Below are 17,033 nucleotides of genomic sequence, written 5' to 3'. Positions count from 1 at the left end.
GTATAAATAGTGCACCTTTTAATAAAGAACTCAATTGTTATCAAGCAATTCAAAATAAGAAACGTATTAATCCGCTGAAATCTCCAAGGCGTTCAATCCACTAGAACCATAAAGTTTAAAGTCTCTTGCGAGATTCATTGGCAAATCTATGAGACGCAAAGGCTTGGCGTTCTGATGCCAAAACACAGTCGCTCAAATACTGTCACACGATAAATACCACCTAAATACTTGCTGTCAAACACCAACTTTAATTTTCTCCACAGTATATAATTCCTACTAACTGGTTTTTTTCAGTGTTTACTGTGAATTTAACATATGTTTTGCGGCTTTTAATAATGGCAACACCTATTTTCTTTTTATATACAAATAAAATTTTTTTCTCTATCGCTTTGTTTACGTTTGTTTTAAAGCTAGCTGAAGTTTACAATTTTTCTATCCACTATCACATGGGATTATTGTAGAAGTCCTCTGTCCGAGTATCTATAAGCAACGTAAGGTCGTGTCAACGTCTGCCTTTCGCCCCAAACAAAAATAACAAAAGGTAAATAAAATTGACTGAATATCAACAATGCCGAAAACATCAACTGAACGCTCAAGAGAATGTCGTGAACGGAGACGTGCGAGGAATCCACCAAGAAAGCCGCCTAAAACTGGGGCCGAACGTGTGAGAGAGTTTAGAGCTAGGCAAAAAGAATTAAAAAATGTGGAAGAATCAGAAAGATGTCGATCATGCTTAGCAATCGCACCTAGTTATCAATCGCTAAAAAAAGTTATTAACGGAATGGATGCTCAACCAAAAACTTACGGTGAACTGTTGAAAGATTTGCTACAAATTAACGTAAGTTTCAATTTGTAGAATTTATAGAATTTGTTTGCTATATAATTTGCATTTGGTGTCTTATTTAGAATGTTGTTGCTCCAGAGGAATTACTGCCTCAGATGATTTGTAGAAAATGTACTAATTTACTAAAGAATATCTATACATTTATCAGCGAAGCTCGCGAGCGACACGAAGAGCTTTTAGGACACTTGAGCAATGTTAACCACTATAATTTGACGGAAAGCACATTTCACGATATGTGTCAATTAGATGAAATGCAAATTAAAATCGAACCTGAAAAACTCGAATCACCGCATAATTTAGTAGAATTAATGGAAATATCTATTAAAGGAGAAAGCGAATCGAACGAAACATCAAATAAGCCAGAAATGCTAATTGAGACAGAATTGGAAGAAGCTCTTGTAATAGGGGACAGAAGCGAATCCAGTGACACTTCCTTAAACTGTGATCATAATGATATTAAAGTAGAGGATTATATCATCAGGTAAATTTGCAAATGCAGTTTAAAAACTATTCATTACTAACAGTTCACTTAAGTAATTGTCGCTTGAAAGGTACATGCAGTGGTACCACGACGGCAAGTGATGATGAAAAGCACGATTCCGACTTGCCGCAAATTTGTGATAATTGTAATAAGGTCTTTTACAATATAAAAACCTTAAAAGCTCACAAGTTTTCTTGTTGTGCAATGGAAGGAAAGACGACCTCTTGTGAGTTGTGTAATTTCCGGACTACCCGTAAGACTGAGATGATATATCATTTGAAAGCAACACATAATTTAGAAGGAATAACACCATACTTCAAACGAATATTCTGTTGCGCTAAATGTCCAAAGCGCTATAGTAACAAAAATGATCTGCATAGACATGCAAAAAGAGCACATTTTAAAGGTGAAACAAAAAAACCACCTTTTATTTGCTCGTCTTGCGGTAAATCGTATTTTAGCGAACACAGATTAGTGAAACATAGCCGCCTTCATACCCATGATATGCCGTTTAAATGTGGTTTCTGCAAAAAGGTCTTCAGAAGAGTAGATGCCCTAAAATGTCATCTATTAGAACACAGTAATGGAAACTTGCATACCTGTACGGAGTGTGGTAAATTATTTAAAAGAAAGGACAATCTACGCGTACATATGCGTGTCCATTCTGGGCTACGTCCTTACAAGTGCGATGAATGCGAGAAAGCATTTAAGTATATGTCCGGATTCAAAAAACATGTAAAAACTCACGCTAAGGTTATCAATAATTGATATGTAAAATATGCAAATTTTGAGCGAAAAAATTCTCTCGCTTGCCAAATTTGATTTAGGCCTGCTTTATTTCCCCTTTTAAGGTTGACTCACATGAAACGCGGTGTTACTTGGCACATCTGAGAATAAGCGTCTATGATTCTCAATAATTTGTATAAAACTTGCCTGCATCTGAGAATAAGCGTATAAAAATTCCCTACATCTAAGAATAAGTGAATATGATTCTCAATAATTTGTATAAAAATTCCAAACATCTGAGAACAAGCGTCCACATTTGTTTACAATTTTCAATACTTGAACATGTATAAAAATTAAGTTCGCCTGTGAGGCCCGTCGTCTGTATTGTTTGCTGTTCGTTGGTCCATTCGTATTCCGTCAGTGCACATTTCCTGTCCCCTATCCTCACTCACGCGCACACCAACCCATACATCGCTTAGTTACGCATTATTCTTTTTTTCGGTTACTGTATTTTATTTTTTCCTTTTTTTTCTTTTAATGTATCATATCATACATGTTAATAAAGAAGACAAAAAAATTAAAATGAAAAAAAAACTGCGACCTGATTCCTTGTTGGTCATTTAGCGACATCATGGTCACTGCTTCACTGGTTGACTGCAGTAGGAGAAAAGTTTGTTGCACGCTTTCACCAACTCCCCAATTTTTTTCGCCTCTTCCTCGTTTGTAGGGTATATGGTAAAGAATAACTTTATGCAAGGTGGTTTAAGAAATCAATTCCCTGCATAAAAGCGTTGGCCAATCTCCATAATTTTGTCTTAATGATTTTTATAAATTCTTTGTGTCTTTCTTCGACAGCATAACACTGACCCTTTCGACGGCACAACTCTGACTAACTCTACAGCACCAAACTCATTCTTTAACAACGCTAAAACTAACCGACCTTTCCAATCCAAAAACTACGTGATTTTTTCTAGTACAAAAACTAACTGACTTTTATTCAAAGCATCAGGGAAGAAATGTTCTTGACTTACACAGATGGGATTTGGAGTTTTCCTCTTTTCATAGTTCTCTCTGGCATAATAGCGTTATGAAGAGAGAGATAGGGCCAGTTATGAACAGATGCGTTTGCATAACAGTAGGCCGTTATTCTTGCAAATGTGGTTTTTGCATAATGGCAGGCCGTTATTACGGTCTTACTTACTCTACTGTAGTAGAAGAGTGGTCAAAGCAGACCGACGGAACCCCTACGCTACAAATATATGCGGCCGTTACAAGTAAGTAAGTTCAAGTAAAAAGAAAGTACTAGACTTATACAACATGTTGGTTTTGACTGGCCACTTTCCCTACATATGAAACTGGCAGCGGTTGTTCCAATTTCAAAGTATAAAAATATCTCCATTATCTCTTTTATCTTGCCTCTCAAAAAAATTGGAAAATATTATGGCGTCTAGATTATCTTGATTTCTTGCGTACAAGAACCTGATTACAAAACAACAAGTTGCTTTCGAGAGGGGTAGAGGGTGTACCAACGCTTCTTTTCATATTGATTATTTTACAAGCAAAGCAATTTCCGAACGGAATCATGTCACAATTCTCTCAACAGATTTCGAAAAAGCATTTAACAGAGTTGGTGTTCACGTTATTTTAAGACTCTTGAAATCATGGAATGTTGCACCCAAATTCTTCAACTACATCAAATCATTCAAGTCGCATTGGCGGTTTAAAGTTAGAATCAACAATCATCTGTCTGATTCCTTTCCGCTAATGAATGGCATTCCGCAAGGATCTCCTCTTGCTGTCACGCTTTTCCAGATCGCTTTAAACGAAATTAGCAAAATACTTTGCCATGTGTCGAAAATCGAACATTGTCTCTACGCGGACGATGTTAATATTTTCACAAAAGAAAAAGATATCACGAAGACAATCAACATCCTCTATTCTAATCTATTGGACGAGAGATCTCCACATGAGCAAACTCTTCAGGGGCTAGAATTTCTGTACAAAAATCAAAAAAATGCATATTTGTCGAAAGCAGATATGCGATGCAGGAAATCTATTGACGCATATTAATGACTTACCAGTATACAACGTGCAGACGCTCCATATTCTCGGGCTCACGATTTCCAACAAATATCGTTGGAAAACACACTGTCTTCGGTTAAGAAATCCTATTTTAACAAGGGTGAATTTCATTTCTGGTCTGCCATCTGCTTGTGCCATGGTAGATAGATGATGTCATGGAAAAGTTGCATTTTCAAAAATATATTGAAAGAAAAGTTAAAGAGAAAATTGCAGAAGGAAATCTACAATCCTATCGCCTGCACTACTCTTCTATTAACCCTCAATTAATTCACCTTTATACCCAGCAAATGTTGAGAAAATCGAGATCTAAACATTTTCGAGAATTCGCCTTGGCCATACAACTCACCAATGGATACTGAAGAAGTCTTCCTCTCCAATTTGCAATTGTGGACAAATTGTCACTATAAAGCACATTCTCATGACTGCCTTAACTTTTCCTTGGCTAGAAGTATTACCTTTGGAGCGACTAATCCTATGGACATTCTACAATCAGCTACAGAACAGAATATCAATTCAATATATTACTTTATTAAAAGTACTAGGCTCAATATCTAATGTACTTTTATAAATTACAGCCGAAAGCCTGCGTTGCTAGCTCAATGTCTTTATTTTTTAGTCTAAGAACTTATTTCATTACTTTAAAATTATAATAATTCTTTAGCTTTACCTTTACTCTGCTGCGTTGGCGCTCCGCTGTCAGCTACTATCCTTGGCTTTGATTTGTAGCGATTTGCCGCCTCAGAACTTCCATTTTAAGGCGCCGAATCCCCTCCGTCAGTCCTGCCTGCGCTGATGTTGATGGTCCATCGTAAACGTTTAAATAATGAAATTTCTAACGGGGCATTCAGATGGCATACTAGACGTAATAGCTTCTGCCTGGTCTACTCAAATTGAACTGCGAGTTTCTTCTAGTTTCCTCTCTGTCTCGTCTACTAAAATTGGAACCGCGAGCTTCTTTCAGCTCCCCATCTATCTGGTCTACTAAAATTGAACTGCGAGTTCCTCTCGCAGAGTTCCTTTTCGCACTCCGTGTTTTTCCGTCTCCTAGTAGTTGGTCTGTCATTATCTTCGTCGCAGGTAATTCGTGATACTGTATTTTACACCCCCTACGTCCGTAAATACCCGACAACTTGGAGTATTTGTACAGAAAGCTACTGAAAACGTTGTTTGCTATGTACGCCATATACAATACAAAATAGAATAATATAAAATAAATATATACTAAATAAATTAATAATATAAAATTATGAATATAAAATAACCTGAAAAGAAAATGGAGAAAACTATTACAAACGGTACATAAAAAAACTAAGAACCTAGTTATCAAGTTAAGTTAAATTTAATACGATAGATTTAAATATAAATAAAACGACGTTAAAAATTTTTTTCGATTAAATTTTTATAGTTTTACATTTTTACATAAATTTTTACATTATTCCACAAATTATATACTAAATGGAAGTTCATTTCATTTTATTATAGTAAATAATAATAATAGACTAAATTAATTAGACTAAAGAATACTTCTATTATCTGGAATCCCTTCTGATCAATTAGAGTTGAATGAATAAAATTGTTTGTTTTTTTTTTTTTAAATATTCACTTAATATCATATGCTGCTTTAAAGGGAACACTTTAGAGTTATAATCGACCGCTAAAGGTTCCTTTAAACGAATGATTTATAAATTTATAGAGTTCGATTGTTACTTAAATTTAATATTAAATCCATTTTTAAATGCATACGATTTTTTCATAAGAACTGCTTTTAATGTTTTTAATTATGAATCCAATAATGTTTTTTCTGTTTAGTTATTTATGCATATGTGTATCTAAAATCAATTTCTTAGCTCAATAGCATCAACCGAAACAACTTAAGTTTTCAAGTAATGGTCGATTTAGGCAATAAAGGTTAAATAGTTTACCTTTCTTTTATCCTATAGACATTATATTTCATTTCAATAAGCGTGTTCTGTAAATAGTTAAAATCCAAAAAAAATTTTTTTAAGCATCTAGTGTACAAATAAACTGATTTAAGCAATAAAGGTTAATTAGTTTAGAAAACTAGCTCGAATCCATACCCAATTGAAATTATTAGAAAATGTTAGAAAAATGACGTGGTGGAGCTTTAACAAAATAAAGATGTCGCAGAAATGCAATTATACAAATTCATTTGTTTTCTGTTCTAAAACTTTGTATAAAAGTAAAGTAATTTACTTTTTTTTTCCGAAACTCTTCTTATAACTATTCAAAAAAATATACAATTAAGGTGTAGTATACCCACGTCCTATTATTCTAAAAATATGAAAATTTCATTTATTGACGTTTATGTAACGTCGAAGCCGTCAAGGACTATTATAGTAGACTATAATATCTGCCATCTAATATCCAGTTAATATTCATTTACCATTCTTCGTATTCCAGCTTTGAAATTTATTCCATAATTTATAATCCGTTGTTGTTATTATTATTACATGATACATACACAGTGAGGTTGACATGACTAAAACGATTATGAACTTTATTTTCACTATTCGCGCATGAGAGTCGTATTCAAAACGATAAACGATAAAAGCCTTTCCGCAAATCGAACAAAACTTGAGCTTAGCGAACGAAATATCTGCTAGCCCCGCAACTCCCTCCTGAAAATGCAAATTAATTCTCCATAAAAAGCTCAACAATTTCATCTTTCCCTTTCCAAGATGAAGAAATAAGTTAATTTTTCTTCATCACCCTATTATCGATGCGTTAATTGCTGATACTTGAAAATCAGCCAAAATCGTTTCTAATCAGATATATGAAATTTCTGTGTTTCAAATGCGTCTAAAGTGTTTCAAAATTAGTAAGAGGAGGTTTTATTTGAAAGAAAACAAATAAGAAAGTTATATTCGAGTCGGGCCAAAGCTGGCATTCCCACCAGCTTTTAAATCTTTAGCGTCCTATGCTTTTATTTACAGGTATAAATATATGAACTTACCTTCCACCTTTAAGTTCATTAAAATAAAAGCTTTCGCACCAACTTGCGTGCAAGAACAATAAGTGATATATTTGCGCATTTATTACACATTGCAACTCTGAGAAGGATTTTCTTCCGCTTCATTCTTCACTTGCACTCACACAAGCGAATCGAAATTTTAGAAAGAACCACCCTTTTATTTTTTCAACTCGTAAGCTTTTTTTGCGAAATACTGGCGAAATACCGAAGCCTAAGCCCGACAGTAAGAATAGCCCTCTATATTTTAATAAATTATTTTCTTTTTTCTAAGGATCCCTAAAATTTTTTTTTTAATTTCATAACTTTTTGGGTTTTTTCTTATTTCAGTTTATGTAAATGTTTTACGAACTTCTTCTTCTAATTTTTAACCGCTTTAATTTCTATTTTTAAAATTTTTTACACAATTATTTACTTCGCACAATTTTTCTCGCTAAAAGCCGTTAGCTGGTTTTTTCCTTTAAAAAAGTACCATTTGTTGGGAATGGAAAGAGCACAGAGTTGCTTTGAATAAATAAATTACAACGTTGCAATTCTGTTAAAGTGGTCAAAATTTTCGCTGAACTTCTGTTAAATGAGACATTATCGTTGGAATTCTAATAAATGAGAAATTTCCGCTACAATTTTATTAAATAAGAATTTGAGGATTATTCATTAGAACGTTTGTATTATCAACTGATTTCTATTGACATTAAGTTCGATTGCTTTAAACAAACCCAATTACGCCAAATTAATTAAAAAATCCCATATGCAATTAAACACTTGTAAAGCTCTATTTTCTAATAAAATAATTTATTACTCTCTATTTTTTATTTTAGGGGCATTACCGTAATAAGGTAAAAGTTGTAGTAATAGAATTTGGATCGAATTAATCATAGTCGATTGGTTTTTGCTCACGGTATCTCCGTCTCTGGTGGGGGAGAGAGAGTGCTAGTTTAAGTTAGGGAGTAAGGAATATAGTAAGAATAGAATAAGAATAGAATAGAAGCAGAATAAGAAAAGATTGCGAGTAAAGTAAGAATAGAATTAGAATAGGGTTAGGATATAGAATAAGAATAGGTTAAGACTACGGTAGAGTAGAATAAGTTAGAATAATTTAGGGGAGTTTTAGTTTGACCGTCGCCGTGGATAGTTTTGTTTCAACGTCGTTGAGGGCGAGTCATAATAGTAATAACAAAAGTGAAATATAAAAATTGAACCGCTGAGCTGCCCCAGCCCCAAAGAATGGGCTGAAAGGCCCGCGCATGTGGCGCCCAAGCAGGGACCTTTATTTCAGAAAACGGGAGTGAAGTTTGCAGTGGAAAAAAAAGAAACGAACAAAATAAGAACTTCCATGTCAAAGCATGCGAATATAAACAAAACAGCATTGGACAAACAAAAGAAAAATATCTAAAAAAAAATAATAATAACAAAACAAAAATCGTGCTCGTGAGCAATAAAATAGCAAAAAAAAAGTTGTTTAATTTTGACTATGCGTTTAGACAAAAAAAACAATAACAAGCAAATAATCGGCATAAGGGATGAAATGCACTTTGCATAAATCGCATGCAAAGGCGTCAATTTCCTTGTCTTTTTCTTTGCTTATGTGCTTGTTCTTACCAATGATGTGTGTAAATGTAATGTTTGCTCGGAAAAGAACAGCTGACTGACAAAAAAGATTGTTCAAAATATTTTTATTTACTGAATATTTTTTTATTTTGTAGTATCACAATCGAATTTCATTCATACTTGATACAGCACATCATCTCTGTAAACGGCAGCTGGACAATTTTTGTGATTTACCGGTGTTAGTGAAAAAAAAAGAAGAGAATTTAAATATTTGAAAAAAGGAGAAGAGGTTTAATAAAGTAATAAAATAACCAAAGAAAACAATATTAAAGGAAGAAAAGGAGGGAAAGAAGAGGAATCTCTCGTGAGAGAAAAATTAAAAAGTAATATATATATTAAAGTTTTTGTTTTTTCGTTGTGATTTTTTCTTCTTTTTTTTGGTGTTCGCCGTGACCAACATCAGCCCGTCTCCCTATGGAGACTGGGTCTGATTAAGATCAGACCGAGTTATAAGTAACTGCTGATAGAGACTGTTTTGAAGATTTTCTATATGAATGCCACTGAACGCACCAAAGATCGAAGATGGGTGAGAATAACCTTCTTTCATCTCACAATAGAGAGGATAACGTAAATGTTTCAATTATGCCTAGTAATGCTCCAGTCGACAAGCCCATGAGATCAATTTGTGCGATTGCCTTTCGAAGTGCAATTTCGTCGTTTTCGTCGAAACGTGCGAAGACGCAGAAGGAAATTGCATCAATATTAGCTCCAATCTCTATTTTTGAAGAATTTCAACATCTACGGCTTACAAGAATTAAAAGTTGTCAGCAGGGGCAGAGCCAAACTGCTTTTCAGCTCTGCTGCCAATGTCAACAATTTTGTTACGAATAATGAATTTACTAAAAAGAATTTAAAGGCGTACATACCGAGTTCTTTCACTGACAGATTTGGAGTCATTCGAAACATCCCATGCACATACAGTGTCGATGATATAATTAAAAACGCCCTATCTGATATTCGGATTAAGTGCGTTGTCCGTTTTCAAAGAAGAAATCCCAACAACAAAGATGAGTGGATTCCCACAACCAGCATCAAAATTGGCTTCAAAGAGAGAGCCCTCCCTAAGTCAATAAAATTTAACTATTGCAATCTGCCGGTCGAATACTTTTTACCCACTTTAAAGCAGTGCTTTAAGTGTGGCAGATACGGTCACGTATCTAAATTCTGCAAAGCTAAAGAGAGCAGGTGCCTTAACTGCGGGAAGTTTCCGAAGTGTGTGAACTGTGAGACGATGAAGTGCTTGTCCTGTGGTTCAGATAAGCACAACACTCTCAATAAGTGTTGCCCTAACAGGGAACTCGAATCAAATATCAACAGGATCATGGCAATTAAAAATCTCTCGCATAAAGAGGTAAAAAAGAATTTTTCCGCAAATTATTTCGAATGTCTCGATAACATCACCAATGACGACAATTTCCCTTCACTGGGGAACACGTCTGCAATTTCGACCAAGGATGATAATCAAAATGCCAACAAAATTTTAACCAAAAATAAATATAATGCTGTAGTCAAAAGGAAATCGCTTCCTTCCAAATATCCTCTCAGTTCACCCACCACGCCTTCTCTCAATTCCCACAAAGCCGTCTTGAACAAATCTTCGGCCTCCGATAATTTCAAAAAACTATTTGGGGTCCTCAGAACTTGAAAGATTAGTTCTCGCGACTCAAGAAAGTATCCGTCCGATGATACCTCATAATTTTATTAAAGAATTTGAAGAAAAAATGTCTGTCTTTGTATTTCTTGCCCCATCCAAGTACTACGAGGAAATCCGCTGGGGTTTTTTCTCAAGTCATGATATCCTTTTTACAATATAATATTCAAAGTGTCCGACGTAACCTATCGTTTTTGGATTTTTACTTAAACTCAAACAAGGTTGATTGATGCATCTTAAGTGAAGTTTTTTTGAAAGATGAAAATTGTTTTGAAGTTAAAGTTTCGAATTATGCCTCAGCCACCAAATGCCGAAATGATGGCTACGACGGTGTTAGTATAATAGTTAAGGAAGGTGTCAATTTCAGTCGTATTTCCTATAACTCTGCTGTTGACATTATTATCATCAAAACCATGAACCTAAAACCGAATCTTTTCATAGCATCATGCTACTTTCCACCCAATCTCGATGTGCAAACCTTTGGTGATGAGATTCAGGGATTATGTGACTTTCTTGACGGTGAACAAAATGTGATTCTAGCTGGAGATTTCAATGCAAGACTTTCTTGCATTGCATAACTTTTTCGAATTCAACTATTTTATCTTTCAACTGGAACACGTCCAACGTTTCCATTGACCAAGGTCAGCACTTTCCTATTTTATTCCACAGTTGTAACAATTCTCTTAAGAAAAGAGAAAATTTCATTTCACGCAACTGGACCGTCTGTCTAAAGTTGATCTTCCTTCTGATTTATCATTAATTCAAAGTGCCTTTCAGTCTGTGATCAGGTCTGCTAGGACCAACTTTCCTTACATTAAGTTCTTCTCACCTAAACCTTGGTAGAAGTCTTCCCTGTCAAAACTTTTCCGCAAATACCAAGCTGCAAGGAAAAAAAAGAGTAAATAGGCCAATCCAGCCAACTACATTGAATATATGAAAACACTTAAAGAAGGTCTGTAGTTAGAAAGGTGAAAAGTCCACAAGAGCTATCGCGATTAAGGTTTATGTGAAGGTTATGTGGTTTTAGTAGACTTAGCAACACACCCTTTTCATTGCATGAGCTAATGTATGTTTTACATTCCAGAAAGAAAGCTACTGCTGCAGATTGTGATGGAGTCAAGTATGACATGCTCACAGCACTGTCTGGAGGAAGCTTTAGCATTCTCTTGCATGCAATTAACAACTGCTGGTCCATCAACTTTATACCTTTGGATTTGCGATGCATCAAAATAGTTCCCATACCTAAGGCAGGTAAAGACCTAAATGATTTAAGTAACTTCAGACCAATTTCACTGATATCCGTATTCATAAAGACCATCAACCTCATGGTTAAGGAGAGACTAACTGCTTTCCTGAAAACTAAGAACATTATTCCAGCTCGGTCTTACGCCTATCAAAAACGCAAATCTACGAATATGTGCGTTAATGAACTGTGTTTTCTCATAGCCAGCTTAAAAAAAGCAGGGAAAATGGTTGTCATGCTCTCCCTGGACATCAGCAAAGCCTATAACTGTGTCAACTTAATTAAGCTCGGTAGAATTCTCCTAAACTTTTCGATTCCTCTTCAAATGCGGCTGTGGATACTTAATTTTTTATCCAAGCGTGTGTTGGTGATGGGTACCGTAAAAGTTGAAATATGCGGTGGTATCCCACAAGGCAGTTGTTTAAGCCCCATACTCTTCAATTTATACGCAGCTTCTTTGCATGATCTTCAAGTTGACAAAACTCACATTTTTCAATATGCAGACGATTTTCTAATCGTATCTGCGGACTCATCTTTTCCAGCAGCTGTCAATAACCTCTCGATGAAAGCGAACTTGTTTTTCGATGCATGCGCTGATCTTAATTTATATTTTAACCCCAGCAAGACAAACACTATCTATTTTGCCAAAGGTTCTAAACGTGAAATCAGACTTCTTATCAAAGGTACCCAAGTTAATCAGATAAAATCTCTTCGATTTCTTGGGAGAATTTTAAATGACAATTTAACCCTTCGTGGCCATTATGAAAAGGCGTTCAAAGACTGTCAGTCTGGATGCAACGTCATCGAACTCATGACAAACAATCACGCAGGCTTGCCTCCCAAAAATGCTTTGGCCGTTTACAAATCTCTAGTCAGGTCCACAATTTAATTTGGACATTCCACATGTTGCAATTTCCCAAAATATATTGAGAAACGTATACAAGCATTTGAAAACCGAATGTTGAAGCGTTGTACTGAACTGCCCCCCACACCTCCACAACATATTCTCAATGTCATATCTAGTGAGTGGCCCGTTTCCGAAAGAGCCATTTTTTGCACTGCCAAGGAGTTAGTTAAAGTCAAGATGATAAATCCTTCCTTTTTTCAGGAAATTATATCTCTCAGTGATACTGTCACTTGCAGCTATACTTTTTGCTATCAAAAACTTCGTCATATTTTTGATAAGTTAGATTCGATTCCTCCCTTGAATTTCATTACCAGCAAATGCAGAGTCTTCATGAACATTCTCTAATCGATCTCTACCTCAAAACAAAATGTCAACTTCTCTTGTGTGAAGATGTTTTGCCAAGAAAAGCTCTTTTTTTATTACAACAACGGCTACGATATATATGCCACCGACGGTTCCATCGGACATTGTGTATCTGGCTTCTCGGTCGTGAAACATCTATCTGAAACAGTACATCGAGTTAAAGTGGAAGAGGAACTTTCCCCTACTTTTATTGATTTGCTCGCCATTCGACATGCTATTAAGGTTGCTATCGTCGATGGTATCAGAAGGTTTGTTATTTTTTCTGACAGCAGGTCAGCTCTACTTCTAATAAATAAAAGAGATGCAGAAAATATGTGTTTGATATTCAGAAGATGTTGCATGAATCTCAAGTGGATGACTGTCACCTCGTTTGGGTACCTGGCCACTGCGGCTTTTTTTTAAATGTAAAAGCAGACTTTCATGCAGGGAGTGCTCGTGTTGATGGGACAATTTTTCCCATCAAACACACTCCCAATAGAGCAATTCGGGCAATTCGCAACCACATCCTTCAACAGCTAAACAACGAATTTAAAAAGATCGCGCGCGTTAAATCCAATCGCCTTTTCTATAAATTAAATACCACATTTCAATTCAAACCCTTTTCTGTATCTTCTTTTAATTCCTGGGAAATCAAACTTCTTCATAGACTCATGAGTGGTCACACTTATGACAAAGTTTATTTAAAAATGATTCGTGTTATACAATGTGATGTTTGTGAAGTTTGCAATCTTGTTGAGTCTGAGTTATATGGCTGTCTCCTCGATCTCTTACCACGCGTATCGCTACCCCAAAGCTAGTTAACACATTACCCCATAACACCGCTCAATTACAGCATGTGACGGTAGTGGCTTTTGTTTCTTTCGCCTACATAAAAAATTGTCGTTCAATTTAAAGGCGAAACAAAAGGGATTTTTCGTTTTAACATTTTATATTTGCTAAACGCTTCCTTAAACGTTTTTGTTAGTTTTATTGCTTAAAATACTGTAAGGGCGATAACGCCATCTATATTCTCCCTAACTCTAAACTCCCCAACCGTGAATCACTCTGTTCCAAGTAACGACATTTGCTTGACGGCAGTTCTTCCCAGAAAAGCAATATTTGTGTCTCGACTGGTACCTGAAACATCAGTGGATAACATAAAAAGTTATCTGGCGGCGAAAGTCCCGTCAGTCAACTTAAAGTGGGTTAGCATTTTCAAAATGGCTCCTTCTCAATCCTCTTTTAAAATACTAGTTCCGAGTGAAAACAGTGATATGTTGTTAAACAAACCACTGTGGCCAGTAGGATCCTTGATTAAGGAATTGATTCCTCGAGATCGTCCCTCTAATACCAAAGCAATAGGCTTGTCGCCTTCAAGAAACTAAAAGTTTCTTCAGGCCCATTATCTCTCATTTATCAAAATGTTAGGGGCCTTAATTCAAAAATTCGTTCTACTTTTCTAAATTCTACTTCAGATACCTGCTGCATAAAGATCTGGGTGTGTCCGTTCAAATCTTGCAGCTCTCTTGACTCAGCTTTCTGCTTGTATACCCTTTTCCAAACAACTTACGAGTTGCCTAACCTTATAGTAACAGTTTTGTGTTAATCCGTTTTTCTGCGAAATGTTCTGTATATTGTTGCTAATATTTTTGACAATCGCCGCCTGCAACTGCAAACTCATAGATTTGAATCTGTCTGAAAATAATAATGGCTGGCGTCCCAAAAAACCTTTTAATTTCTTCATATTCCCGAAAATATAATCACGTGCGTAATACGATGAAAACGTATTTATATAATTTACATATATTTATATTCAGGTGATAAAATCCTCACTGCTTGTTCATCCTAAATATTTTCTTAAGTTTGTTAAGTCCAAAAGAAAAATCTTCATATATCCTTTGTAGATTTCTTTTAATGGCTCCAAGTCCTCTGGTGATATTGAAACCTCAAATCTCTTTGCTGTATATTTCCGACAAAATTTTTCAGCTGTTCATTCCGATTTAACTATCCATATTTACGACTAACTCGGTTTCGATTCCTAAGTTTGTCATGCCAGAAAGCGACGTTTCGTATGGTTTGAGGGGTCTAAAATATAGTCGTGCGCCTGGGACTAATGGCATTCCATTATGTACACTCAAATCATGCTCTGATGATCTATGTTATGCTATTTTAAAGAGTTTTAATCGGGTCTTGAAATCAGGTGTTTTCTCTTTGTGTTGGAAGAGCAATTTTCTTATTCCGCTTTGCAAATATAGAAATAGACATACTGTTAGGAAATATAAGGTTCTTTACATTACCAAAAGGCCATATATGAGCATAGCGAGACCAATACTTGAGTATGCCTCTTTTGTATGGTTTCCTTTCTGTAGGTTTTATGTAGATTCAAATGAATACGTTTAAAAGCAATTCCTGCTGTTTATATTATTTTTTTTTCTTTACTTCTTCTTATATAGTTTGTATTAGTTTTTAATAATAGTTAGTACGAAAATTACTTCTAAGAGTGAATGGAATTCAACTGTTAATTCATTTTAGCTAAGTTTCATGTGGAAAGAAATCATTAAATACACCTTCCGTGAAGGCTTGTTTGGAGTTTCCGTATTAGCAAACGAGAGATATTTGAAGCCATATTTTCAGTATACATATCTGATGATGGTAATGTGTCTCCTAAAATCAAATTTTTTTTCTATATCTATAAAATTTTGAAAGTACATTCCATAAGCGATGCTACTTAATTTGTACTAAAATAAGAAAAATCGGCATCGCCTCGGGCAGTTTCCATTAAGCGATAAAGTAATAAAATAAAAAAGAAATTGCAAAGTTTCTCCACATGAAGCAAAATATACGACCACAGCGCACACGCGAAATTGGCAAGCTTGCATATCATAAAACTATTGCATTATAAAATGTGCAGCTAGATATGAGTATTGTAAGGAAGCGTTCTGCTTCCTTACTAATTACCACGTAAATCAATTAATACTAAGTAGATGTGCGGTAGCCTTTCCTATTCTTATCGGCAAGGCGTTTTCGGGTCTCTAGGTCTGAGAAGGTTAATATAAAAGTATTGAATTCACATAACTAACGGTCACCAAATCATGGGATTTGGTATCTAGATCAGCAATAGAATAAGCAGAAGGTTGGGCATTGGAACAAGCAGAGCAGTAGGGGAAAAAAAAACAAAATAGCTGTAAACATCATGCGTAAACACACGAAGGAATAATCAATACCTTAGAAACATAAGCAATAGGATAGATAGTATTAGTGCTAAGATATGTATAAGTAATATGTATAAGTAATTTTATACAAGTCGGAACTGAAGTTGCGACAGAAAGTCTGTCAAACATGTTGAAGGCAACGCCAACCGGCTAAAGAATTCCGCGATAGTACAAGTAAAATAAAGTAAAAGTAGAGTAAAACCTCCCACCACGTGTGCATCAAACCGGTCATAAACGCCTTAATTGAGCCATAACCGCCTAAGCAATCCGCGATAGTACGAGGAAAGAAAAACCTCTAGCCACGTATGAGTCAAATCGTTCGTCGGGTCACCATGCTGGTTCCTTGCCAACCCTCTACAAATCGCTGTACACCTCGTATACAAATAAAGGCAACTTAAGAACACCCCCCGAAGATCCAAGACTTTTCTTATAAATTATCTTGAAAGGAGCCTTGGAGTGGCTGAGTTCTACCCCGCCCAAAAAGACTCGTTACAGTATGCAGGGGTGAAAGAAGTATGAGTTCAAAGATAACGTAAATGAAATCATAATGATACTAGTTAAAGTATGAAGATACGAGTGTGTTCCAATGTAAATTCAGTATGGGAGGATTTATATCGTGTGAATACAATATAACGAAAGTACAAGTAAAAACCTACCATATATTAACAGACCCAACGAAATAAATACATGCTCCGACATTTTGTTCGAAATCCAAACTAAGAGATTTTCATTTATCTATTTATTTTATTAACATTGCACAAAACTTAAACATGGAAGAAAAGGGCCACTAGCATCAGAGGTCATCGGCTCGCCTAAAGTAACGGTCGTTTTTTTTTTATAAACATATGTGCTAAATGTAAATATGTTAGACAAAGATATGAATGTTATTTGTATTAATTTGTTTTAATTATATGGAAACGTATAGGTGTTAGAAATTATATTCAATTT

At 35.3% G+C, this 17,033-nt stretch overlaps 1 protein-coding gene across 1 annotated transcript; it reads left to right on the top strand.

The window, feature by feature from the left end:
* The first annotated feature begins 343 nt into the window (after nucleotides 1–343).
* Nucleotides 344–3,620, top strand: LOC119643610 (zinc finger protein 567-like). Its single transcript, XM_038042988.1, has 3 exons — nucleotides 344–838; nucleotides 907–1,325; nucleotides 1,379–3,620. Exons 1-3 carry the CDS (start codon nucleotides 569–571, stop codon nucleotides 2,091–2,093), a joined length of 1,404 nt encoding a protein of 467 aa, XP_037898916.1. The 5' UTR covers nucleotides 344–568; the 3' UTR covers nucleotides 2,094–3,620.
* Nucleotides 3,621–17,033: the final 13,413 nt, after the last annotated feature.

Source organism: Glossina fuscipes, unplaced genomic scaffold (genome assembly GCF_014805625.2).
Source record: "Glossina fuscipes isolate IAEA_lab_2018 unplaced genomic scaffold, Yale_Gfus_2 61418, whole genome shotgun sequence".
NCBI classification, from domain to species: domain Eukaryota; kingdom Metazoa; phylum Arthropoda; class Insecta; order Diptera; family Glossinidae; genus Glossina; species Glossina fuscipes.
Note: the sequence above shows the minus strand (reverse complement) of the source record. Positions and strands in the feature narration are given on the sequence as shown.